General features: G+C 43.6%; 4 protein-coding genes, 1 non-coding gene and 1 pseudogene across 7 annotated transcripts; 2 read left to right on the plus strand and 4 right to left on the minus strand.

The window, feature by feature from the left end:
• Positions 1-1,359: 1,359 nt before the first annotated feature.
• On the minus strand, positions 1,360-3,592 carry LOC4349785 (stress-response A/B barrel domain-containing protein At5g22580). The gene is made up of 2 exons (XM_015760117.3): positions 2,205-3,592; positions 1,360-1,864 (listed from the first exon to the last, which is right to left on the minus strand). The coding sequence occupies exons 1-2, from the start codon at positions 2,321-2,323 to the stop codon at positions 1,642-1,644; spliced, it is 342 nt and encodes a 113-aa protein (XP_015615603.1). The 5' UTR covers positions 2,324-3,592; the 3' UTR covers positions 1,360-1,641.
• Positions 3,253-6,001, minus strand: LOC9271312 (putative RING-H2 finger protein ATL71). The gene is made up of 2 exons (XM_015760116.3): positions 5,537-6,001; positions 3,253-3,911 (listed from the first exon to the last, which is right to left on the minus strand). Exons 1-2 carry the CDS (start codon positions 5,854-5,856, stop codon positions 3,470-3,472), a joined length of 762 nt encoding a protein of 253 aa, XP_015615602.1. The 5' UTR covers positions 5,857-6,001; the 3' UTR covers positions 3,253-3,469.
• Positions 6,002-8,424: 2,423 nt separating this feature from the next.
• TRNAA-AGC (transfer RNA alanine (anticodon AGC)) lies at positions 8,425-8,497 on the minus strand. The gene has a single exon. It is a non-coding gene; the product is annotated as a tRNA-Ala (tRNA).
• A 303-nt stretch (positions 8,498-8,800) lies between these two features.
• LOC136353846 (uncharacterized) lies at positions 8,801-10,609 on the plus strand. Its single transcript, XM_066305133.1, has 2 exons — positions 8,801-9,509; positions 9,788-10,609. Exons 1-2 carry the CDS (start codon positions 9,346-9,348, stop codon positions 10,164-10,166), a joined length of 543 nt encoding a protein of 180 aa, XP_066161230.1. The 5' UTR covers positions 8,801-9,345; the 3' UTR covers positions 10,167-10,609.
• LOC4349787 (serine/threonine-protein kinase D6PKL1) lies at positions 8,801-19,009 on the plus strand. 3 transcript variants are annotated; one of them, XM_026021531.2, is made up of 4 exons: positions 8,801-9,509; positions 11,134-11,283; positions 13,201-14,703; positions 17,695-19,009. In XM_026021531.2, exons 3-4 carry the CDS (start codon positions 14,216-14,218, stop codon positions 18,581-18,583), a joined length of 1,377 nt encoding a protein of 458 aa, XP_025877316.1. In that variant the 5' UTR covers positions 8,801-9,509; positions 11,134-11,283; positions 13,201-14,215; the 3' UTR covers positions 18,584-19,009. The 3 variants fall into 3 exon arrangements, with proteins under 3 accessions (XP_025877316.1, XP_025877317.1, XP_015615818.1); XM_026021532.2 differs by having other exon boundaries at positions 11,193-11,283; XM_015760332.3 differs by lacking the exon at positions 11,134-11,283.
• A 3,625-nt stretch (positions 19,010-22,634) lies between these two features.
• Positions 22,635-24,798, minus strand: LOC107279278 (protein FAR1-RELATED SEQUENCE 5-like; annotated as a pseudogene).
• Between the last annotated feature and the right edge of the window lie 224 nt (positions 24,799-25,022).

Consider the following 25,022-nt stretch of genomic DNA (forward strand, 5'->3'; position numbering starts at 1 on the left):
GCAGGAGAGAATCCCTATCTTTATCAACTGGATTAGATCAACGCCGGCAAGCCATCTGACCTTATCTTTGGTTGTTTATTACTATGGCTTGGTTGGAGGTTGGCCAAATTCAGTTGTTGCTTTCACGATTTATTATGCATTGCTTTCAAGGTATGCAACGTATAGGCTGATGATATGGCGACACTGTAATGTATATATGCTGGATTTTTCTGGCAGTGATCATACTGTTCCAGTGATTTAACCTCTGCATTTACCTTTAAGATAATCTCAGACCCATCATTCAATCTTCGTTGCTGCACGTCTCGAGAACTCGATGATTTACTCCTGTCTGTTGAGTGTTTGGGTAGCTAATGTCTCGTAAGGTTAATGCACGTCTCGAGAACTCGATGATTTACTCCTGTCTGTTGAGTGTTTGGGTAGCTAATGTCTCGTAAGGTTAAGGCATGCAAGTTTTTTGAAACAAAAGCAACGGGCTCACTCTTTCACTATCTGAAATTCTGAATTCTGTTTTGCTTTCTCTCTTGGGTCAATTCCAAGTGTACATGTCACTAATGTACTGGTTACACATTTGTATCGATTCCATGGAAGAAATTAGAGAGTTGTAAAACTATCAAAATCACCGCCCATGATATCAATTTATTATATAGTACGCATCTTTCAGCTAGTGGCATATATTATCACTGCTCTCATCATCCTGAGCCATCGAAATATGCAAATGGTCCATCAATTTTACATCACGATTGTGATAGTGCCATACGCAGGATGGCCATTATATATTACTGCCAAACATCAGTTTGGTATTAGGCACACCAATAAACATGAAAAATACCATATGTATATATGTCCATATGATATAACACCATTTTTTTTCTCTCATGTTAAATCTCCATTCGGTGAAGTGCTTCAACTTGGTCCCCCTTTTGCCCTCTATTTTTCCCTTTTCATTCGTAAATGCTATGACAATTTGCCCATAGCTTCCTTTGAAGGCTACAAGGATACTTGCTCCATTGATTTTTTTTTTATAGGGCATATTTTGATTTCAAAAGGTCAACTTTGTCGATTTTGATCGACATAGCACCAAACATCTCTCAAATGAAAAGGGAAAAAGGGGAAAGAAAGAAAGAGAGTAGTAATATCGCTCCTCTTTAGATGGAATTTAAATGCCGATGTAAATGGCCTCACATGAAAGCACTGATAACATCTCACTGTTTACCTTTGTACTACGAGTAATTAACCACCAAACCTGGGTCATTGCAAACCTGCTCTCAATCAAAAGTTTAAGCACAAGTGAATCATAAAAACTATTTAGGAATCTGTCACTCCATCATTAACACCGAAAAGGAAAAAAGGCAAAAGTAATTAAGTCACAGCAACCAAAAGATCACCGAAATTTATTCCAAGAATAACCGAACAAGCTTTGAACGGAATGCACGGGATAGAGCTGCATTACAGCTTTAGCTAAGCTACACCAGCTCAACACTGAAGCAGCAGAAACATGCAATAATGGAACCTAAGGTACATCTATCACAGCTATCTGCGTGTGTAGATGGATGGATGGATACCTGAAAGTACTTGGAACAATGATGCAATGGTTGATGCCATGGCGGATGGATGCTTGATGGACAGTTGATGTCGTCATCATCACGCCGCCGCCGCCGGTGCCGCCGGTGGTGCAGGCTTGGAGGCGACGACGGGGAAGTCGACGACGACGACCTTGTCGATCGCCGCCATGAACGTGCCGGCGAACTCCTGGTGTCTCTCGTGGCTCATGTAGGTCGTCAGATCTTCAGAGCTCGCGAAGGTCAGCGAGAAGACATGAGTGAAGCCCTGTGTCAGCATCTCCTGGTTCAACACATCCTTCCCCCTGAAAAAAAAGAGATTACAGATCCAATGTGTTTGCACAATGTCTCTTAACAGTTTAAAGCCTCAAATGAAAATACAAGCTCATTTAGTTGCTAAAAGAACTAGTGATCTTAGGCATATGTCACACTTTCTGCTGAACCTAGATTTAGAGCAGAAAACAAGTCAAAAATCTAATTAGTTGTCTGAACTCTCAAGGATAAACAAACTTACAAGTTCATTTAGCTGCTAAAAACAAGTGATCTTAGGCATGTTATCTAGTTAAGAGGTATTCTGCCTCAGAACCTGCAGATTTAGAAAACAAAACTATAGTCTAAATATAACAGCACTGGTTGATGCAATACCACTCGAAGGATTTCACCATGTCCATCTCCGAGACAAGCTTGGTCATGCCTTGCAGGATGTCATCCACCAAGACCTCTTCCTTGAACTTCACCAGGCAAAGATGCTTGACCTCCCCCATTGCTGAAGCTCCAAAAAACCAAAAGGTGCAAAGAAAAAGCTCTCCTCACACTACACCTCCAGGTGAAGTGCCTTTGCAGGAGAGTGTGATCATCACACCATGCTGCTGGCCACCATTTTAAGGGCAGAGTGAGTGAGTGAGTGAGTGAGTGAGTGAAGAGCTCTGCATCTGCTCCGGTGAGGGCCACCACCACCGACAGGAATCACTGTAAAACTTATTAAGGCCTTTCATGGCAGTACACTTGATTGAATCATGTCTGCACAGTCCAGCCCCCACACTGTTGCAAAGGCAGCAGGGAAGATGAAGTGATGAACCATTGCTGCTGCCTGCTGGTTTGATCAGCCACACAGTTTAGATCTAGCAGGAGGCCATGATTGGGCCAGCCGACATCGTTGCGTGGACAACCATAGGCTGTTCTCCTGGCCCTGCAAGATTTGGTTTTCAGAGGAGAGATCATAATCTGGACTTTAATCTTCAGATCTTGGATCAGAGATTCAGAGTTATGTAGCATTGTGCTGGCTCCCACCATTATCATGCTTTGAGTGCTTGACCAACTAATCTCAGGCACTTTACCATGGCAGCATCAGACTCTTAACAAAAATAGGACATTGGAGCCACATGCTGCTGCAGTTACCGTATGAATGGCACTGTGCTGATGTCTGACTAACTTGCTTCCAAGTAGATACAGTCACAGACAAGATGGCAAATCGGTCGCTGATCTTGATGCTGTTCAGGGAGAATTTTTGCATGACTACATGAGTGAGACAGCTACATTGTGTTCCTCTCATACCCTGATCCATGAACTAATCAAGATGCCCTCCTCCTGTTTTCTGATTGTATTGACAGCTACTTCTCTTTGTGATTTTGCAGATGTACTGCTGTTGACAACAACAATTCATCAGTCGGGATGCAATAAGTGAGACAAGCTATTTAATGCAATGAGCCCTTGAATATGATTAACAAATAAATGTGTTTTCTAACAAGAAACCTGAACAATTTTCTCATATTTACATCCTTCAAAGTAACCTATGTCCTATAACAGCCATCCATGAATCCACCTGTATTGCTGCTTATAATTTTACATGTAGTTTACCCTGAAGACAGCAGACTGCACAACAGTCACTTGCAGGATCTTAGCTAGGTAGATCATGATCTGTCTTGAATACGATGATTCTCCACATGCTTTTTCATTGTTTGGTTGTTAATTTCACCAGGAGGATTAACTTCAGATGATGGCAAGTTGTTATCCCCTTCCACTGATGGACTATATAATGTCCGATTCGACTGGTCAGGTTCATTTATAAGAACCTGAGATGTCCTTGGTGAATGCCCCGTGCCGACAAACAGGCAATTGCATTGATCTGACCTTGATGGTTCAGGGGAACATGGAGGTATTATCACTTCACTTGGTAGAGGAGACATTGTCTGCTTGCTATCAGGGTAGTCACACAATGAAATTCTACAAACCGGGCATGTTGAGTGCTGCATCAACCAAATATCTATGCACAACGCATGAAAATTGTGGCCACAGTAAGGAAGAATACGAAGTACGTCTTTCTCTTCATAGTCTGCAAGACAGACAACACACCTGCCAACAATGGAAGGAAATGATTCAGAATATAATATTGGTGTAATTGGGAAAATGCTAACAATCACCTATAGAAACACAAATCACAATTCAGATACTAGTAGTATTTATCAGAGTTGACAACAGTTTATCAACACTTTAACTATAAAATACAATCCCACAATGGATGATGCCAAACATGGAAACCTCTTATTTGATACAGCAAAACCACTATAGCGAATAGCGCCAATATGAATATATGATTAACAGAAGCATCTCTGTAGCTTCTTTAGATACACATCGCACAACCAACCTAATCCAAGCTTCCATCCCATCAAGCACAGGTGAGGGTTTAACCTACTTGATGACAGTGCCTCATCCTTCCTCCTCGACTTATTCAACAGAACTTAATGTCTGCATTCTGTTATGTGATTGACCTAATGATCTTAGCTGTTTGGTAATAATTCGAGTTTTCAGGGATCTCACGATTCAATAGTCAATCTCCAATTAAACACAACAATCAACACTATGGTACTAAAAAAGTCATACTGTTTCTATTAGGCACTAACATCCACATGATAACTTATTTGATACTAAACAATCAATCAAAATACTCAAGGACAACGTCTTGGTACTTCAAACTTCATTGCAAGGCGGTGTTTTTTCTTCAGGATTTTAAGTAGCAGTTATCTATGACTGCCTTACCAAGAAGATATTAGGGGTTGGAGGCAACCACGTGCTTGCGAAACATTAAATTGGAAAATGTTGGGCAGGAGGCAATATTACCTTTTATGAAAATAAAAGGGAGTAAGTCTCAATTGTTGTTTCTCAGTTCAGGTCATCTATTATAATCATTAACAATATATACTTGCAAATGATGTAAATTTGTAGAACCCAAATTCGCTCATACCGTTTAAGAAACTATTGCATTCAACAATAGAAACTGAATCATGTCATGTTGGCATATCCGCCCGGAGAATGACATACTCAGTACTAGTATGTTGAGAAGAATTCAAATTTCAAATAATATGTGAAGATTCGGCGCTCATAGAAGAACACCTAACGAACATAGATGCATGCTTCTATGCTAGTATCATCCATCGACTACGAAGAAGAGCTTCACAGATCTAAAAACACCTAAACTCATAAAAACAGTAGTCATCCAGTAAGTGGACATCCAGGAGAATCTCAACTAAACACTGACAGTGACATGTGCTCAAACAGAAAATCTCAAACATATAATATAAAATCCATAATAGTTGATAGATCCCCTTTTCCTCACTCGTATGAGGGCGCCCCCGCAACTACAATGCCCTAATTCAGCGGGCATTCAATCCCCCGGTCACCGACTCGATCCTACCAACTGAAACGTGCTCAATAGAATATCATCCAAGTTCACATTCGAACTGCAATCGTTGGGATCGATTCACCCGGAGAAGAACGAATTCGAACCCCCCACAATGCGGATAACCAAACCGACGAGAAAAGCACGCGCTCTAAGCCAAGCATCATCACCGCAACAACAACAACAACAACACTGTAGATTCGAAGCTTAGATTTCACGCAACGCAATGCTGCAGTGCGAAGGCATTGCACGGGACGCGGGGAATCGCGATCGTTGCGGGGGAAGAGGGAGGAGCACTTACTGGGCGGCGGCGTCGGAGGAGGAGGAGGAGGAGGAGGCCGAGGCGTGTCCGCGTGGGGCAGCACCGAGGAAGGCGCGGGTGGGGAAGGCGGCGACGGTGGCGGGGTCGAGGCCGGAGGGGGGGAGGTGGCGGTGGTGGTCGACGACGTAGACGGAGGAGAGGAAGTGGGAGGAGGCGGCGGGGAGGCGGGCGCGGCGGCGGCGGCGGTGGCGGCGGAGGAGGGAGCAGGCGAGGCGGGTGCAGACGAAGACGATGAAGAGGACGCTGCCGCAGAAGCCGAGCAGCGTCAGCACCATGCTCGTCGACACCCCCGACGCCATCGCGCCCCCCCGAACCTCGTCGGCGGCCGGCGGCGGCGGATGGGGTAGCGGCGAGCGGCGAGCGGCGGTGCGGCCCCCTCACGTCACGAGGGGTGGATGGATGGACTCTCGCTGGACTCCTCTCTCCTCTCCTCTCTCTCGATTTGGGCTCTTGTGTGTTGCGCACTTGCATTTTGGGGCGCGTGGATTCCATTTCTGTTTTTTTTTCTTTTTTTTCGAAATACAGACACTCACAAGTCACTAGTCACAATACCATATATAAATGTGTATATAATAGGTGATTCCCCACGCTTTGTTACGGGAATTACTAAGTAATTTTTAGTATCTTTTAATAATTAAGCTAAAAGTAAAAAAATATATTAGCTATTAACAACAAATAAAACTCGTTTGTTAAATAAAATTAGTAGACTTTGTATGAGATTGTAAATAAAATATGATATCCCACACTTTGATTGTATAGATGAATATATATTAAATATTATAAAAAATAATGGATATATATATGTTAAAAATATTGTGAAAATAATGTGAAGGATGATGATTGGATGTTGATTTTAATGAATTATAGATGATGTTGCATGCTTATATAAGTTTTGTATGTAATTGTTGCTAGTGGATTGTGAGGTGGTATGTTTGTACGTTGAGCTTTGGAATTAGTGGGTTATAGCTTTAAAGTAAGATAGGATATGTTCTCTTCATCAAAAAAGAATCCAATTTTAAAGATGATTCTGGACATAGTGATTGGGCTTTTTATGTGATGAAGAAAGTATACCATATATGTATGACAGTATGAGTATCTCCAAAAGATTAGATCGATATATCTTTATATTAATAAAGTCATTATGAATGTCTCATATGTCAGTGGATACACCTATCACTGAAAAAATAGCCGTAATTCGTGTCACTTGGGAGTAAGGAGAGAATGGAGATGGTGGATTTTATTTTTCGAGTATGGTTTTTATATAGTAAATTGTATAAAGCTAAAACTGCCGGTATGTTTAACTTTAGCTGGGCTACTGCAACAATACAACAATAGTATATGATTTTATCATAAAACTACAATTTTATATCTCCAACGTCATTGGGTCCATCTGTCATACGCATATGAGATACTTGTGCTATCCAAATTAGGTTCACATATCATAGACATGTAGGGAATAAAATTGTTGTTTTGTTTTATATTTTTTGTTGTTGTTTCTAGTATTGTGAAGCGCCTAGTTAAAGTATAGTAAAGCGATAGTTTTGATCGAATAGTTTTGTAGAATTTATTTTTTTATATATATCAAAGTGGAATGGGTTAGATAGAGTTTGGTGCGTGTGAAAAAAAACTAGTCCCTATAAATTATAAGCAGTCTAATTAATTGAATTAAAGACAGATTATATAATTTTTTGAAAACTAGTAATAAGGTAATTAAAGAGTAATTTCACAAAATAATTTGAGACACATGTAGTGCATAATTCCAGATATTATGGTTTGTTTCAAGGAACCCTGGTTTAAAAATGTTTTTAAAAAACTTATGTTTATCTCAAATACTCATAATTTCATCATTGTATATGATATTTTTAGTAGTATATGTCTGCATTAGTAGGCACAAAATACATATCCCTCCCATGTACTTTAACATTTTCCTCTTACATTGGAAGATTGAAAAAACACAACATAACCCCACTAACAATAACATATTAACTGGTAACTTATACATATAAACATTAATCATATTACCAATAAATGACGCTCGTTAAAATAAGACTAACATGTATATATACTTAGAAATATCTCATATTATTTTTTCCAATTATTATGCACAAATATATGGGTTAACAAAAAAATGATATAAACTTAAACATAAGGTTTTCTTAAAAATTTTCCCTAAAACCTTGGGGTTTTCAAAACAAATCATAATACATGGGTTTTGTGTTACGAGTGTTCTAAAATCTATGTTTTGTGAAATTTACTTTTAACTGTTAAAGGCATACCAGCTTAACTGATAATGCAATTCAACTTCACAGTTCAGAAAAAGGAGTTAAGAAATTTTTAAAAACAATTCCAGGAGAAAAGGAACTAGTAATAAGTAGTTAATTCTAGCTTAGCACGTAATGCAATTATTTACCATTATAAAAATTGAAGATGTTTTTCTAGTATTTTGGAATGTCATCCGTGTTTGAGTCGGATTTTAAGTTTGTTTGTTTTTGTAAATACAAAAGAAGTCGTATAAGAAATCTTTTTTAAAAAACTTGCATGCTAACTTGAGATGAATGCCAGACTCCTAATTGCAGCTCATGATTTTCAAAAAAAGAAAAATCCAAGCGAATTTCCACAGTGAATTTTACCATATCTAAATTATATAACAATAATAAGATTAAAATAGCATTCGTCCGTTGCAACGCACAAGTATTTTTTCTAGTAAGAGAAAAAAAATAAAGAAAATTAATGCAATTCAACTCCCCAATTCAGGAGGAAAAAAATGGAGTCATGAAATTTAATTCCAGCTTAGCAGATAATATGATTCGGGGGGAAAATGGATTTAAGAAATTTCAGGAAAAAAATATAAATTTGTTTAAAAACGTTGGAGATGCGGGGTATCGATCCCCGTACCTCTCGCATGCTAAGCGAGCGCTCTACCATCTGAGCTACACCCCCGAAGTGTTTGTGAGATTCAAAACAAAGTTTATAAAAGCAATAATTAACTGTTGAAAGGCCAAAAGTCCATAATATCCATTGGTGTTTGGAAAAATTACACCGAAGGTCCCTCAACTTGTCATCGGGATAAAAAAAAAAAGTACTCAAACCGCAAAACCAGATATGCGGAGTCCCTTAACTATATAAAACCGGTAGCCCGACGTGACGCTGAGTCAGCGTGGGACCCACGTGGGCCCCACATGTCAGCCTGTCCACGTCAGTTCCTCTCTCTTTCCCCTCCTCTCCCTTCCTCTTCTCTCTCTCACTCTTCTCTCTGGTGCTGTGGGTAGGCCGGCGCCGCCGGCCGACGGGTGGGGAGGAGACCGACGGGGCGAGACGGGAGAGGAGGTCCGGCGGCCGGCGGCGGCGGCGACGGCGACGGCGACGACACGAGAGCAGGGGAGCAAGGCGGCGGCGGCGGCGACGACGCGGCGCCGATGTGCACTTGGTCTCGGTGAAGATTGGGAAGCCGTCGTCCCCGTAGGATTCGTGCCTCCCGACGATGCGCCTGGCTTGCCGCCGCCGCGGAGATCGTTGGCACCATGAAGTTCTTCGCGGCGCCCGCAGGGCGAGCGGGCTTGGGCGCCGTCGTCCTCGTCGCCGCGTCACGCTGCCCGCTGTTCTCCTTCTTCGCGCTACTTGTTCTTCTCCTATTCCAGCCGCACCACCAGCTTGCCGCGTCCCACGTCGCCGTGAACCAGCAGGTGAGCCTTGTGCCGGATGCGGCGGCGGCGAAGGCGGCCGGGGTCGGGAACGGCGCGGTGGTGGACGTGAGCGACGAGGAGTAGGAGGGCAGCGTGTCGAGGTGGATGCTGATAGTGGTGACGACGATGCGGTCGGGCGGCCGGGAGCGGCGGCGGCGCAACGCCGCGCTCGCCCACGTCGACAAGCACTACTTCTCCGGCGTCGTCCACTTCGCCGACGCCGCCGGTGTCTACGACGCCCATTTCTTCGACAAGATCCGCCAGACCGAGTCAGTACTCCATCCATCCATCCCATTTGGTTTCTCACTTCCTTTTTTTTTTGCTTGATTATTAGTACAATTTCATTTAGGTTGCAAATTGGAATGTGCTAATCCGAATGCTTCTTTCTTCATGTTGATTTCTAACCTCAGAGGTTGAACCTCTCACATTTTTTGCTTGATTATTAGGAGCACTCTTTCGTTTATAGGTTGCCAATTGGAATGTGCTAATCTGAATGCTTCTTGATTGATTCTTCGTGTTGATTTCTAACCTCAAACTCCGGGTCAAGCTGGCCGCGGCCAAGAACCGCCTCACCGCCGCCGACGCCTTGCTCCCCCGCCGATGCCTTGCTCCCCTCGCTGGCCGCCACGTCGCCGGTTGGGGAAGGACTTGATGGCGACGTCACGGCCGGTGAGGAGGTCGACGCCGGCCTCCCCGCCCCCCTTGCTTGCCTACCTCATCCCTCGATGGCGGTCCGCCTCCGTGCCTGTGGCTTCTGCAATGGCGGACGAGAGCAATGGCGGCGGCGCGTCGCCAGTCGCCAGCCGCCGTCGTCGTGTCGCCCGTCGCCGGCCGCCGACGCCCTCGCCCTCTCCCTCCTCGCCCCACCGAAGGCAGCAACCCACCGACGTCCTCCCCAGCTGCCTACCCAGACAGGAGAAGAGTGAGAGAGAGAGGAGAAAGGGAGAGGAGGGGAGAGAGTGATGACGTGGCCAACTGACATGTGGGGCCCACGTGGGTCCCACGCTGACTCAGCCGCCACGTAGACCAAAACCGGGGTCAAAACCACCGAGGGACCTCGGGTGACCGGTTTTGTATAGTTAAGGGATCTCGCATGTATGGTTTTGCGGTTCGAGGACGTTTTTTATCCCGATGACAAGTTGAGGGACCTTCGGTGTACTTTTTCCTTGGTGTTTTGGGGCCACAAATTTGCAGGATCTTTCTTTTGGGCTTCTTGTGGTGCCTGTTCTTGTAGTGTTCATTTTCAGCCTATTTTACTACTGGGTTGGGTTCTGCGAGTTCAGAGTTGCTTTGTATTGGGCCTATTACAGCCCCTAACCTCAAGTACAAAATGTCTGAACTACATACCGCTCGGCCATTTGTGTTTTGATCCAACAGTCCAGATTCGTTGCAACAAGAAACGTAAAATAATGGATAGGTTTGGTTTGCTACCGTATCAAATCTTTGGTAAATTTTGGTATGATAAGGTTGCAATGCATATGTTTGGATTACTACCAACATGAAGCCAAAATTTGATGTTACAGAGGAGAAAGTTCTAGATTAGTGCCAACTGTCAAGTTCAATTGAGGCATTACCAAGGACCTGTTCACTTTGATGTCATTTTCAACCTTACTAAATTTTGGTAAAGTTGTCAAAAAAGTGGCTACATTTAGTTTGCTGCCAAATTTTGGTAACTATATAAGATATCCTGTCAAAATTTTGGTAAGTTGCCAAAATTTTAGCAATGTCAAAATTTGGTAAGGTTTTTTTTTTTGGCAACAAAGTGAACAGACCCCAAATTATTGGCTACAATCCAAACATCCAACATTACTATTCAAGCTACCAATAAATTGGTAGGGCACATTATTTTGGTAGTATCCAAAATGGCCTAATAAATTTTACTACAATGAATAGGTGCTACAGTTATGCATCAACCTGAACCCTTGATTTGCTATCATGTGGTGCTAGTTCAGTTACAGACTGCAACTACACCGGATCCTGATCGGCCATGGAGTGTAACAACCTCCCCCACAAACACTGTAGAAGCATCATCCAACATTGCAGGTATAATTTGCAGCCTCAAACTTGTTACCAGTTGATTCTGCCTGTCTCCTGCGTGGCTTAGCCCAATGCAAGTTGCCCAACATTTTTGTCTTCGATGTCTCAAGACTACTCTCACCGAGACAATCAGACAATAATAGATTGACTTCGATTTAATTGATCCTCTCAGACTTTGTGCGAGGGGTCCTCTGAGGCTTGCATATCGGTCGATGATCGATGAACCTCTGAATTGTAAAACATATGGCCTTGTCTTGAAGAAACCGACCCCATTTCAGAGTATCAGACTATCACACCAACTCCTGAACTGAACCCCCGACACATCCATCCAATCATCATTGTTTTAAAAATATATGATACGCCAATCCTAACATGGGACCTTGAGATTTTTAGAACACTCTGTTTAAAAGAAAAGTAAGAGAAAAAAGGTCTGCAATGGGGAGGAGCTCATCGGCTTTTATCGTTTTCTTGCTGGCTTATCTTCGTAACCAAAATTTAAAATTGAATCTAACATTAGTTTTTCCATCATATTCAATTTTTCAGCCTTGGTTTTTAAACCATTAAGAATATAAATGTAAAAATTTTTACTTATAAACTATTTTTTTTGGTTGCTTTGCTTATGTTTCTATGGTTTATCAATCGTAGCTCAATCGATCATAAAGGACTTTTCTTCGATCATGTTTGAAATAGTTTAAAATTATGATAAATAGCTAGTTGGTAGCTACTCCCTCTGTCTCATAATATAAGAGATTTTGAGATTTTACTTGTACTGTTTGACCACCCGTCTTATTCAAAAAATTTTGGAATTATTATTTATTTTTTTTTTTACTTACTCTAAAGTACTTTAAGCACAACTTTTCGTTTTTTATATTTGTATAATTTTTTTGAATAAGACGAGTGGTCAAACAGTGTAAATAAAAACTCAAAATCCCTTATATTATGGGACGGAGGAAGTAACTTATAAGAATCTAATATTACTTTTTCCTTACCTGTAAATTTGCCATCTATATTCAATGAATAGGCAAGCTTTGCCTTTAGTTCAAAAAAAAAGACTTATAAGAATCTGGAGAAACTGAAAAATGGAAAAACGCAATTTCTGATTTTTAGTTTATTTTCTAGATTTATAAACTGCCATTTTTTTAGTCTGCATATTATTACACTGTTTAAATGAATTTTAAATTTTGAGTGAAGCTGCAGATATCACATGCTTCTCAAGCAAACCCTTCCTTTGGTCCAGTCGGTTGTCCCGGCTACACTTGGACTCACGCCTTCGAATCCATTCCACACCAACCACGCAATGCAGGCCAATCCATTCACAAACTGCAGCCATTGCTATAGCCAGTAGCCTCCCTGGCTGCGTACCCTGCTACGTCTGATTTCAAACGCAAACTGCCAACCTCAAATAATTTCGCCTTTATTTGCCAGATTCCGTGCATTCGCCGCGGCTGCTGCTTCTGCTTGTTTATTTGATTTTTGCACAATGTTCTTCCGGTTGATTTGATTGAACTCATCGACGTCAACCTTAAACCTTCCATTCTCTTGAGCCATGAATCGTTATTGGATTTGCAATTACGTATCAAAAACTTCCGCAGCGTTCACGCGCTGAGCGAGCTCAATTGGATATCTTTCTTATGGTAAAACATTCCTATCCGAGTTCGAGTTTTCGACTCAGCGCGTTTACAGCTAATTTTTCTTTTTTATGAAATGTAACATACACATCGATAGGGAGACATTTAAAACAGACATATCCAAACCAATAAAAAACGTTAATAGGAATATGGTGTATGTATAGAATTTTATTTTGATGAGATGAGTGTATTTGGAAGAAAAACTCCTCATCGTTGAGCAAGGATTTAATAATTGAGCATTTAACTATTTATCACTTTTTAATTTGACGTTTAACAATTTGCTACTCATATGCAGGGGCGGATCTACCCATTAGGCAGAGTAGATCGACCGACCCAGCTACAACCCGTATCGCTCTACACCCCAAGACCCCCTACCCCTTTATAGCAGTCATGGGCTATCAAAATTAGGTATAACAAGGTGTGAACGTCCAACAAATTAGTTTGTTTCTTCAAAACATACACACGCCACAAACAATGATCGAGATAATTATGCGATTGACTATAAATACGATATGTGTTTTGTTCGATTGCTCTTAGAGCAAGATTAATAGTGCAGCTAGCAGCAAGCTCTAAAATTTTGTCATGTCAAGTAGAGCTAACTTATACAACAAGCTAACTACAAGTTAGTTATGAGCTGCCTTGGTTAAAGCATACATACATTAAATACTTGTATGGATACATCAGCTGTTGGGACCCACATAACATATTTTTTATTGTCTCTCCTGGCTGCATGCGAGCTATATGGTGTGGGGCGCTATGCAAGCGCCGGCGCTAAAACAAGCGCCTTGTTTCATTCTTGGTGAATTTCTTTCCCTAATCTCAGATTAGGCTGATTATCAGGTTTTGAAGCCAACTTAATAGAGCTATTATACCTGCTCTTATGGAGTGAACATCTCTATTCTCCGTCCCATCTATATTTTAAAGCTGCATTTGTCACTGCTCATATGTCAATGACAAGTGGATCCTTATGTATTTATGACATGTGGGTCTGATGGTAAATTGTTAAATACCACGCGTATAAGAGTAAAGATAGTTAAATATCTATTTAATAATCGGATCAAGCTGCAAATTAGCAATGTTGGTGTTCCTTGATCACATCCCGGAGAACAGGGGCCCGGAAATCCAGAAAAACAAAATAAAAAAAAAATCAAGCGCGGAACGGACGCGGATGATCCGGCCCAGCCCATCGTCGTCAACCTCCGCCTCCTCACCTCTCCGCTTCAAATTAAAAACGCAACGCACCAACCCATCCATCTCCTCCTCTGCCTCCGCCATTTCCAACACCACCCACCACACCACAGCACATTGCAATGCCTCCCGGCGGCGAGCCCGATCCGGCGGCCGACGAGCTGCAGAGCCTCAGCTTCGCCTCCTCCGACCGCTCCCGCTCCCGCTCCGCCTCCACCGTCTCCACCGCCACCACCACCTCCACCACCACCACCACCACCACGCCGCCCCGCCTCGGCGCCGTCGCGCTCTCCGACATCCGCTTCCTCAAGCGGCTCGGCGCGGGGGACATCGGCAGCGTCTACCTCGCCGAGGTCAGGGGCGCGGCGACGGCGCTGGTCGCCGCCAAGGTGATGGACAGGAAGGAGCTGGAGGGGAGGAACAAGGAGGGCCGCGCCCGCACGGAGCGGGAGATCCTCGAGGCCGTCGACCACCCCTTCCTCCCCCGCCTCTTCGGCGTCGCCGAGGGGGATCGCTGGTCCTGCCTCCTCACCGAGTTCTGCCCCGGCGGCGACCTCCACGTCCTCCGCCAGCGCCAGCCTCACCGCCGCTTCTCCGAGTCCGCCGTCAGGTACACCACCACCGCTTGTCTTGTGCACGCATTCACTCACCCAGATGAAATGATTTCTTTTTTGAAACAATTTTGTGAACTGCTCGATTTCTGTGGCATCGATCGATCACCACATCGTTAATTTATAATTTTTTTAAATGCTAGTAAAAATGTTCGATCAAATCACTTTTTTTATGCCGTTTTTAAGGCGTGGACTGTGACTGAAGTTGTAGCTGGAGTAGTAAGGTAGTGATTGATCTTATTCTTAGGCTTTTGGGAGAAGAATGTGGCTGATTTCCTGCGATTTCTCTTGACTTTGGTTTCACTTTATCTGCATTTCTTTTCCTGTTTCCTTTTCGTATAAATTATATTTTGTTTTATTAATGATCTAGTAGTGGATGAAGCAACACTTGTTCTGTACTTCTTCTGTGCATTGTTTGGCCCGTGTGTCTTCTGTCAGCCATGCATCGGCCGTTTTTATCGAATAGGTTTTTTTTTTTTTGCCAGAATTGTGTTCCATCATAACAACATGGATAATGCTGTTTGATGATAGCTGCCCTTTGGATTCATTCTTTTATAACCCCAAAAAAATTACACTTAAGAGTGCCTCAAATTAATGCATGAATCTGACTTATGAGGAGGAGAATATTTTCTTCTTCAGAAAAAGGAAAAAAAAAAGCATCTTTGTAGACATTGTGAAGGATTGAGCATCATGGATGGGAGCTCGATCACTGGGTCACTGTCACTGTACAGTTTCTTGTTTTCGTGCCATATCGTGAGCCGCACCGCGGTCAAACACACAATCGCACGCCCATATCACCTTGCAATCACTCACTAATCACTATTGGTATTGGTGTGTTTGCTTGTGCATCCACACCTGTGGCTGCAGTGGCCTTCTGAATTTCTGAAGCTAAGACTGTTCATATGGAAGTCAAGCTGTTGTTGTCGCATGAACAGTTTGCAGTCTTTGTCCCTTGCAGGAAATTAGGCTGCTTAATTTGCATCACAAATCTGAATTTTTTACTTGCCTCTTAGATCGATGATGATCACTGCCTGCCAATATTATTATCTTCCCACTATACACAGATACTGATGTCGTAGTAATTTCCTTCCAGAATAAACTTAAGACACAGAATTAATCTCCGCCGTACTTTCCCTGTGCAATATCTTTGATGTAGGCCATGCCAGAGATTACGAGACAAAAACACGTCAACTTTACTAAGCTGTGTACTGATAGAAAATACTGGTAGAATTATTCGGTTACGTTTGCTCCATTACAGCATCATGTGGCTATATTCATTTAGACAGACTAGTAAGTAGTCCGGCCATAGCATTCACCTGCAGAGCTGTAGTCAACTCAACCTACATGCTTTGCCAGATCATCCCCAATTACCAATGTTTTATTTTTTTTTCTTCATTTCACAATATATTAACAGTGTTGCTAGAATCTAAGACCAACTAACAAAAACACCACAACATCATAGACCAACATATATATATTTTTTGAAGTTATTGACACTTTGGCAGTACAAAGCGATCCATGAATTCAAGAATTGATTTATTAGACGAGTTGTAGTACGTACGGCCTCAAATACAGAATTGCATGACACGGATTTCCTACCAAGATGAATCAATGGCCAATCCCGCTATTTACGGGGGGATAATTGTACACTTGTACCAGTAGATGAGCAGTAGCAGTTTACAACGGCGTTTGTGAATTGTGAATTCTGATGGTACAAGCACAGCACACTCCTACCTAGGACCAACAACATTGCAATCAACCGCACGGTCAGGTAGATTAATTGTGCTAATGCCTGTGTGACACGAGCCAAAGCCCTTGCACTACGGCGCAAGAACCGTTCGGAGAACATGATAAATCACTCTCTGATAGCCTCATAAGTAGAGAATTATAGATGCCATTGGTCAGAGAAACTTTAACTAACACCCATGTGATGAGTGTTAATCACAGCCAACCATACGAGCCTATGAATAAATGGATTCAGTCGAGATCAACATGGGGTAGTAGCCTAGTAGCCAGTATGGTACTTGCTGTAAGGATTAATCTAATTAACCCAAGGAATTAACAATTGAGTGCACACACATGAGCTGCATCCCCTTTATGCCATTAAGTTATCCTAATCAGCTTTGGAACGTGCAAACCTCCAACATCAATGATGCACTAGTTCGAGTACTGTCTGAAACCTTTTCACTCCTCTGCTCCCTTGTGACCTTTTCCTTTGTTGTACTGGATCACACTGTGGCATCCATGCATGTCTGTGTATCAATGCAAATAGTGCTGATAGTTGATACAGTTGGATTTGTCGTTAGTTGATACACAAATATGTGGGTTGGTTGAGGTGACATGTGAATAAAGTCAAGGGATTCACTTCCATGCTTCAGATACAGTTGCAGTATGCAATAGCCTTGCTTTGTATACAGTTGCAAAGTTGTTAAGTCCGTGTTTAGTTCCATTTCAATTTTTTTTAAAGTATATACGGACATACATTTGAAGTATTAAACGTAGACTAATAACAAAACAAATTATAGATTCCGCCTGTAAACTGCGAGACGAATCTATTAAGCCTAATTATTTCGTCATTAGCAAATGTTTACTGTAGCACAACATTGTCAAATCATAGCGTAATTAGGCTTAAAAGTTTTGTCTCACAATTTACATGCAAACTGTGCAATTGTTTTTTTCGTCCACATTTAATGCTCTATGCATGTGTCGAAACATTTGATGTGATGGAATTTTTGGAAGTTTAAAGAGAACTAAACACAGCCTAAGAATTGGTTGGTGAATTCTCTAAAAGCAAAAATGTTTGGTGAATGCTTAATTTAATAACACAAACTTAAATTTGGTGTGAAGGTTAAGATTTTCAATGGAATTTATCTTCCATGGCCAACTTGTTTTTTTTTTTTTGCATATGCTAGAAGTTGCTAAACGATTCAAAAGTTAATGTTAGTTTTGGGAGCTTGTTAATGATGGTGATAATGTGTTGTTTTGCGTAGGTTTTATGCGGCGGAGGTGGTGGCGGCGCTGGAGTACGTCCACATGGTGGACATCGTGTACCGTGACCTGAAGCCGGAGAACGTGCTCGTCCGCGCCGACGGCCACATCATGCTCACCGACTTCGACCTCTCGCTCAAGTGCGACCCGACGGCGCCGACGCCGGCGCACGTCATCTCGGACCCCATCGCCCTCGCCGGCGGCCAGTCTTCCTCCTCCTCCTCCTCGTCGTGCATCATCCCGTCCTGCATCGTCCCCGCCGTGTCGTGCTTCCAGCTCTTCCCAGGACGCGGGCGCCACCGCCGCCGCCGCTGGCGCGGCCGCAAGAAGCCGTCGAGCGGCGGCGGCGGCAATGGCGGCAGCAGCTTCCCCTCCGGTGGGCTGGAGCTGGAGTTCGTGGCGGAGCCGGTGGAGCTCCGGTCGATGTCGTTCGTCGGGACGCACGAGTACCTCGCGCCGGAGATCGTCTCCGGCGAGGGGCACGGCAGCTCCGTCGACTGGTGGACGCTGGGGGTGTTCGTCTTCGAGCTGCTCTACGGCGTGACGCCGTTCAAGGGCCACGACAACGAGATGACCCTGGCGAACATCGTGGCGCGCGCGCTCGAGTTCCCCAGGGAGCCGCCCGTCTCCGCCGCCGCCAAGGACCTCGTCACGTCGCTCCTCGCCAAGGACCCGGCGCGCCGCCTCGGCGCCACCGTCGGCGCCGCGGTGATCAAGCGGCACCCCTTCTTCAGCGGCGTCAACTGGGCGCTCCTCCGCTGCGCCACGCCTCCGTACGTTCCCCCGCCGTTCAGCGTCGCCACCGCCACCGCCGCGAACGCCGCCGCCGCGAACGCTGACATGTCATACGACGACGACAGCTGCCCCGGCACACCCGTGGAGTACTACTAGACAAGACAAGACAGGCTATCCCAATGGAGGAAGCTGCCATGGATGAACGTGCAAAGCTAGGGAGGAAGCCGCCATTGCCGGCGCACGTGGTGGGGGACGCGGGACGGCGGCGAACCGAACTGGCATGGCGCGCACGCGGGCGCCGCGCTGTCGCGCCAAATAGTTGCCGGGTGCGTGTCCCCCCGGACGGGAGTAAATTATTGCTGCGCGTATCTGACTTTGTCTGAACGTGGTCACTTGCCTGGTTGGTGACTGTCTCACCAAAAAAGAACTTATTAACGAGTATCTCCATAGTGCTATACTAGTATATACAAATATTTTAGGCCCATTTGGACTTTTCGAGCATGTAACCCCGCAAAATTCCTATGAACTTTGAAACATGTTGCTCAGTGGTGAGTTGTATTTATGAATTCTTTTTACTAGTAAGATTTGTTCTTCCGGTCTACCGCTGACAGGCCGTAAAACTGCATATAAGCAATAAAATAATAATAATTTGTGGATAAAACTTAAAAATATTCTTCAGTCTACAACAGATAAACTGTAAAATGACATATGAACAAACAAATAAAAAGTTTTAACCTGTGTTATTCGTAGTTTAAAATTGAGTTAACACCGAAAAGTAAGCCACATGGAAAATAAGAACTCCCAAACATCAACTCTAAATTTGAGTTTTGGCAACCAATTTATAGGAAGAGTAATGAGATGATGCTAGTTCAGAGATGCTATCTTTGAGATATGTTAAAATGAAGATAAAGACAGCACATTCAAAACGAGAAATTCATTGACATATACTTCCTCCATCCTAAAATAGAAGTATTTTTAGACTTCAATATAGTCTTCGAGATAGTACTTTGACCAACAATACCTGTAAAAATAAGATGTTTTAAATTAAAAGAGTTGCATATTATCATAGTTTGTTTAATGATAAATCATGTAACATCAATTTTAAATGATTGATCTTTTTATTTTTTTTCTATTAATAGTCAAAGTTAAAAATGTTTAACTTGACACTATGCTAAAAATATTTATATATTGAGACGAAGAGAGTAATTAATTGAGGTTTAATTATTATAAATTTAAAAAATAGATTTGATATTTTTTAAGTAATTTCTATATAAAAAGTTTTTTATAAAAAAACATCGTTTAACATGTTAAAAGCATGTTAATAGAAACTAAGATAAAATATGTACTCTATATCTTAATAAAAAAATGCTACTGATACGTACCCCTTCGTTCTATAAAATCAATCTAGAACCAGATATAACATGTTTAGATTTATTTTACTATGATAATATGTCATATCTAATATTATATTCGTTTTTTTTTAACGGAGTGAGTACAGTTGTGGGTGTCCGGCAACCGGGCGACAGAATATGGCGAGAGGAGCAATGCAGTGGCGATCATTGCTAAATGGAATCCTGCATTTCGCTTTGCACCGCATCAGTATGCACGACAGTATCCATCACACTGTCACACACTGCTACCGTGCAGTGGCAGACTGGCAGCTGCTGTTTGTTCAGATTTCGTTTCTGGCTGGGTGCGTACTTCTAGATGAAACCAGCGTGTCTGCATCATCTCCAGCCACGTTTCTTCAGGTTAATTACAGCGGAAAAAGATGATGAAGCAGAGCATATGCTGCAAAGAGGCAAAGAGGATATGGTATATATTCAGAGAAAGTTGTAACAGATGCTAGCTGGGTAAGCTAAAGCCAAATGCAGCTACGGTGATCATGCGACGCGCCATGGAAAAGAAGAACAAAGGACGAACGACACAGGGTTACAGTTTTAATACAAAGCTGTCGGGAGCAAGATGGACGAACGAACAGGGTCACAGAGGGCATCATGATCAGTGATCAGGTTTTCAGTGCTTACCACCCTATTGTTTCCCGATCAAAAGACAGGAGTTTTTTTTTTCTTTTAACCTAGTCTTGCCATTGTTTTTAGCCTAGTCTTACATCTACAAATACAATGCCGTTTTACTGAGGAATATTTGTAGATGTAAGTTTACTTTGCAATGCCCTGCTTTGCGATGTCCTATGCAGGGTAGCAATGTATTGCAGTATTTGGGGACATTTGCGGTGCTTCGGAAGAACATGTGAAGCAAAATCACCGCTGAGGGATGTCAATCAAACTCGACGTAAAGTTGAGGGATGACAAATAAACTTATTCCTTCTTTACTTCTTTTATCCTAGAAAGACACCAACGTGTACTGGGCTTGAAGCCCAATATGTTCTGGGCCAGTAGCCTGTAATCACGCACGTGGCCATGTTGGGCTTCGATTAAACTACTGGTATCAGTTGACCCAGTCCGGCCCGTTCCATCACCGCCGCCTCCGCCGCCTGCAGTCTCCGCCGGAGCTACCCCTGTATTGATCTAAGGGGAAGTGATCTTCTACGTGGGTTGGCAACTTGGGCACAAACGTCAAGGACTCCCATCGCCGGCGCCGCCGTCCGAGCTCGAGCTCACCGGCTACGGCTGCCATCGAGGACCACTTCCCTGAGCAGGATACCGCCGCGCGCGCCCACGCGTAAGTAAATTCTATCGCCCTTTCTGAAATGTATCTCCCGTTGTCTGTAATTTGGTAGAGAATTATTAGTGGCGGATGCGAGTGATACTCTGGAGAATCTCCCATTCATCGTGTGATGGAAACTAGCAGTATAATATTTTTCTCACAATTGGGAATGCCATTTAGCAGTTAACTCTGGTTGAATTGGCTTCGGCGTCCAAAAATTGCAACTGAACTTAACCGATCTCCAGCTAGAATTGTGGTTGCTGAGGATTAGATGGCACCTTTTTTTTTGGGGATTGGTTTAATTTAGTTTTCGACCCTCAATTATAAGAGCATCTTTCCCATCCTTACCAAATCCTGACCATTGATCTGGCCTCATCGGACGGTCCAAAATCGATGGTACCTCGTCGTACCGCACGTACGTATCACAACAGTACCGTGTGTGGGAGGGTAGTTTTGTACTTTCGCGTTATCTGTTTCCTTCTCTGTATCGCGAGAGAATAGAGCCTCGTATTCGTCGGGCAGGAGCAGGAGACAAACAAACCCTAAATGCCAAGGGCGAGCGATGGCGGCCCAAATCGGGAAGCCTTGGCGATTCGACGGCTACGGCCGGCGTCGGCGGCGCTGGATCGGTGGCGGTGGTGATTCGTCGGCGACAGCGGACGCGACTTTTCTGGATGCAACGGCGGCGCTGCATCGGCGGTGGCGGCGGCGAATCGTCGCCGACTGCGGGCAGCGGCCTCGATGCGTAGGCGGCGCTGCATCGTTGGCGGCGGCGATTCGTCGGCGGGAGCCCGGCAATGGTTGAAGCTATGATTCGTCGGTGACGGCGGGCGGCCGGGGCTGCATCGTCGGCGGCGACGGTGAATCGTCGGCCACTGCGGGCAGCGGCCTCGATGCGTGGCACAACATGCAGAGTGAGGGAGAAAACTGATCCATAAGGTGTGTGTTAATTGGTTGCTTTTTGTGGTTTTTTATTCATTGTATGGGTATTATATATTTCCCCCAATAAATCGGTGGTGATAGATTGAAATTGTCAAAATAGTTCATACAGTTGGGACAATCAGAACCGATAGATTCAAAGACATGGTTGGAAAGAAAAATTGAGATGTAGACACAGTGTTGCAATATAAGTCCCTAAATCCTATTGGTAACTTGAGATGTAGACGCTTCATGTAGTTTGCCATGTTCAGACTCAAGACGTCTTATGTCTTCGTGGACTGAAAGTACTATGTTCAAAGTAACATTACAATTTCAGTGAATAAAACAATATTAGCTTTATGAAGAGGTTAATAACAAATAGGACAACTTGCCTTAGGTAAACAGGGCAAGTTCTTATTGTATGTCCCGTCAAACGACAAAACCCACATTTCCTCTTGCGTTTCTCCAAGAAACCTCTCATTCTCTTTGTAGGAGCTCCTTTAGGGACAACTAGTTCTGGATCAAGCACTTTCTCACTACTTTCAATGTCAGTGCGCATACTTTGACGAACCACATGACCAAACTGAATCTCAAAGTTGTCACAATTTGCACTACAGTCATCTTCAAGCATCAAATTATCTAGCATTTTCATCACCTTCAGTGTACTTTCTTCTGTCATGGAACATCGGAAAAAAGCTTCACTAGCCACTGTTCGTAGTTGACGATAGCGTTCCATCTGGTCTGACCATGTGTAAACTTCACCATACCTATCTGAAGGAAATGCAGATTTTGCTTGCATTGTCCACCGTCGTGCTATGCAGAAGCTTGGTATGGCCTCTAACTGTAAATAACTCAAAACTGCAAATATGTGATGACATGGTATGTACTGACACTCCATTTTCCGGCAAGGACAGGCCATGCTACACAGTAATGCTTCCTCAAACATGCAGGTCACAATGACAATTTTATCTTTTCCAATCAAATGCAATACATACCTTACACATTGGTCCTCTTCGATGGTATCTATTACCTCTCAATTGATGCCCATGTATATCTCAACCTTCACCTTTTTGAAAATTTTAGGCGTGAACACACGTGCTGCATCCTTCTCAATTAGTGTAGCTTCATTAGCAGTAAATGGTACCTGATTGTGAAGCCTTTGCATCCAACTCTGCCTCTTGGTGATGGATACGCGACAAACAATGTTCATAATGCTCCACCAAAATAACTAGGCTCATCTTACGATCCAACAACCTATGAAGTTTTGAGTTCAAGCTTTCACTGCGTTGATTGCTCTTCATGCTGAGAAAAACCCTCCCTTTAGTGTATGTTGCTGCCCACTTTTTCCTTAAATTATACATCCTCTTCAACCACTTATTGTCGTCCGATACCTTATGCTTAATCTTAAACTCTACCCACTTTCTTTCAAACTCATCTTCATCAAACTCACTATGCACAAGTGTTCTAAAATCTGAAAGCATGGCTGGACTAAGGTTCCGTGCCATATTTTGCTCAATATGCCAGGTGCACAACCTATGGTCAGAATTGGGAAACACATGTAGGATTGCCCGACGCATTGCATTGTCTCCATCAGTGATCACAGACTTGGGATGTTTCTGACACATACAAGTTAAAAACTGGCGTAGGACCCATTCATATGTCTCAACCCTTTCATCTGAAACTACAGCACATGCAAATATCACAGTTGACCCATGGTGATTGACCCCAACAAAAGGAATGAAGGGGAGATTGTATTTGTTTACACGATATGTGCTATCAAACACAACAACATCACCAAATGCATCATAATCTATCCTTGATTGCGGGTCCGACCAAAATAGCCTCTTCAAGCATCCTGCTTGGTCTATCTCGTAATCATAATAGAACTCCATATCATCCTTCTGCCGTGCTTGCATGTACTTAAGAACATGGTCAGCATCTCCACCTTTAATCCGTTTCTTTTTCAGCTTCACAAAAAAATTGTACATATCCCTAGAAGTAAAACCAGTACCCTCATAACCACCATGGTCTCTCTCCATTATATCCATCACTTGATGCTGATGCAAACCTACATCTCTCAATTCTACCATCTTAGCCTGTTCTGCAGGAGTTATTCTACGATGTGAGCGGAGAAATGGCACTTGATCACCTTTACACAACGGATGGTTATGCTTCGACACAAACCTAACGACATACCAGTTACCTTCTTTCTGATATAGTTTAATCTCAAACTGAGCTTTGCAACCACAACGAGTTAGTGCCTGTGGCTCCCTACTTCTGTTGGAAACATCCATATATAACTCCTTTCTAAATCCTTCCCTTGAGCATGTGAATCTACGATGAATTATTATCCCACTAAAACGATCACGCCTGCAGTAATCCTTCCTTACACTAAAACCTCTCTCTCTAGCATACTTATTGTAGAACTGAAAACCATGCAACTCACTAGGAAATTTCATGCCTATTATCGTAGCATACTCTTCCTGCTCCTCAATACTGCTACCACCGCCTTCCATTGCACACAACACAGTAAACCTGCCAATAAGTATGACCACTTTCGTGACTACTTCATGCATTGCTTCAACTAGAAAATGAACTACAAACAACAATACAAATGTTGCACATATCATTTTTAGTGCTTGCTAATTACCTGCGGTTGAGGGCGTACTGACAGCTAGGGCGGCGGCGTCAATGTTCCACAGTTGTCCCAGCGATGCTGGCGTCTTCCGGTTGGATGCGACAGCCAATGGGGCTGGGTGGAGGCGACGGCCGATGTGCCGTGCTAGAGGCGGCGAGTTGTATGCGACGCCGGGTGGCGGCGGCGACGGCCGGAACCCTCGATGCGACGGCGGCCGCGGCGGCTCGATGCGACGGCCGGAACCCTCGATGCGACGGCGGCCGCGGGGGCTCGATGCGATGGCCGGAACCCTCGATGCGCCGGCGGCCGCGGCGGCTCTCTGCGATGGCGGGTGAGGGAAGACAGCGACGGCAGCCACTACGGTCTCGATCT

Source organism: Oryza sativa, chromosome 11 (genome assembly GCF_034140825.1).
Source record: "Oryza sativa Japonica Group chromosome 11, ASM3414082v1".
Lineage (NCBI taxonomy): Eukaryota > Viridiplantae > Streptophyta > Magnoliopsida > Poales > Poaceae > Oryza > Oryza sativa.

What these genes read in the sequence shown, in the direction of transcription:
- LOC136353846 (XM_066305133.1), top strand. Translation starts at nt 9,346, where the DNA reads ATGCTGATAGTGGTGACGACGATGCGGTCGGGCGGCCGGGAGCGGCGG. An exon ending in GACAAGATCCGCCAGACCGA is followed by an intron (nt 9,510 to 9,787) that starts GTCAGTACTCCA and finishes CTCCGGGTCAAG; the next exon opens with CTGGCCGCGGCCAAGAACCG.
- LOC9271312 (XM_015760116.3), bottom strand. Translation starts at nt 5,856, where the DNA reads ATGGCGTCGGGGGTGTCGACGAGCATGGTGCTGACGCTGCTCGGCTTC. An exon ending in TCCTCCGACGCCGCCGCCCA is followed by an intron (nt 3,912 to 5,536) that starts GTAAGTGCTCCT and finishes CATTGTTGGCAG; the next exon opens with GTGTGTTGTCTGTCTTGCAG.
- LOC4349787 (XM_026021531.2), top strand. Translation starts at nt 14,216, where the DNA reads ATGCCTCCCGGCGGCGAGCCCGATCCGGCGGCCGACGAGCTGCAGAGC. An exon ending in TTCTCCGAGTCCGCCGTCAG is followed by an intron (nt 14,704 to 17,694) that starts GTACACCACCAC and finishes TGTTTTGCGTAG; the next exon opens with GTTTTATGCGGCGGAGGTGG.
- LOC4349785 (XM_015760117.3), bottom strand. Translation starts at nt 2,323, where the DNA reads ATGGGGGAGGTCAAGCATCTTTGCCTGGTGAAGTTCAAGGAAGAGGTC. An exon ending in ATGGTGAAATCCTTCGAGTG is followed by an intron (nt 1,865 to 2,204) that starts GTATTGCATCAA and finishes CTTTTTTTTCAG; the next exon opens with GGGGAAGGATGTGTTGAACC.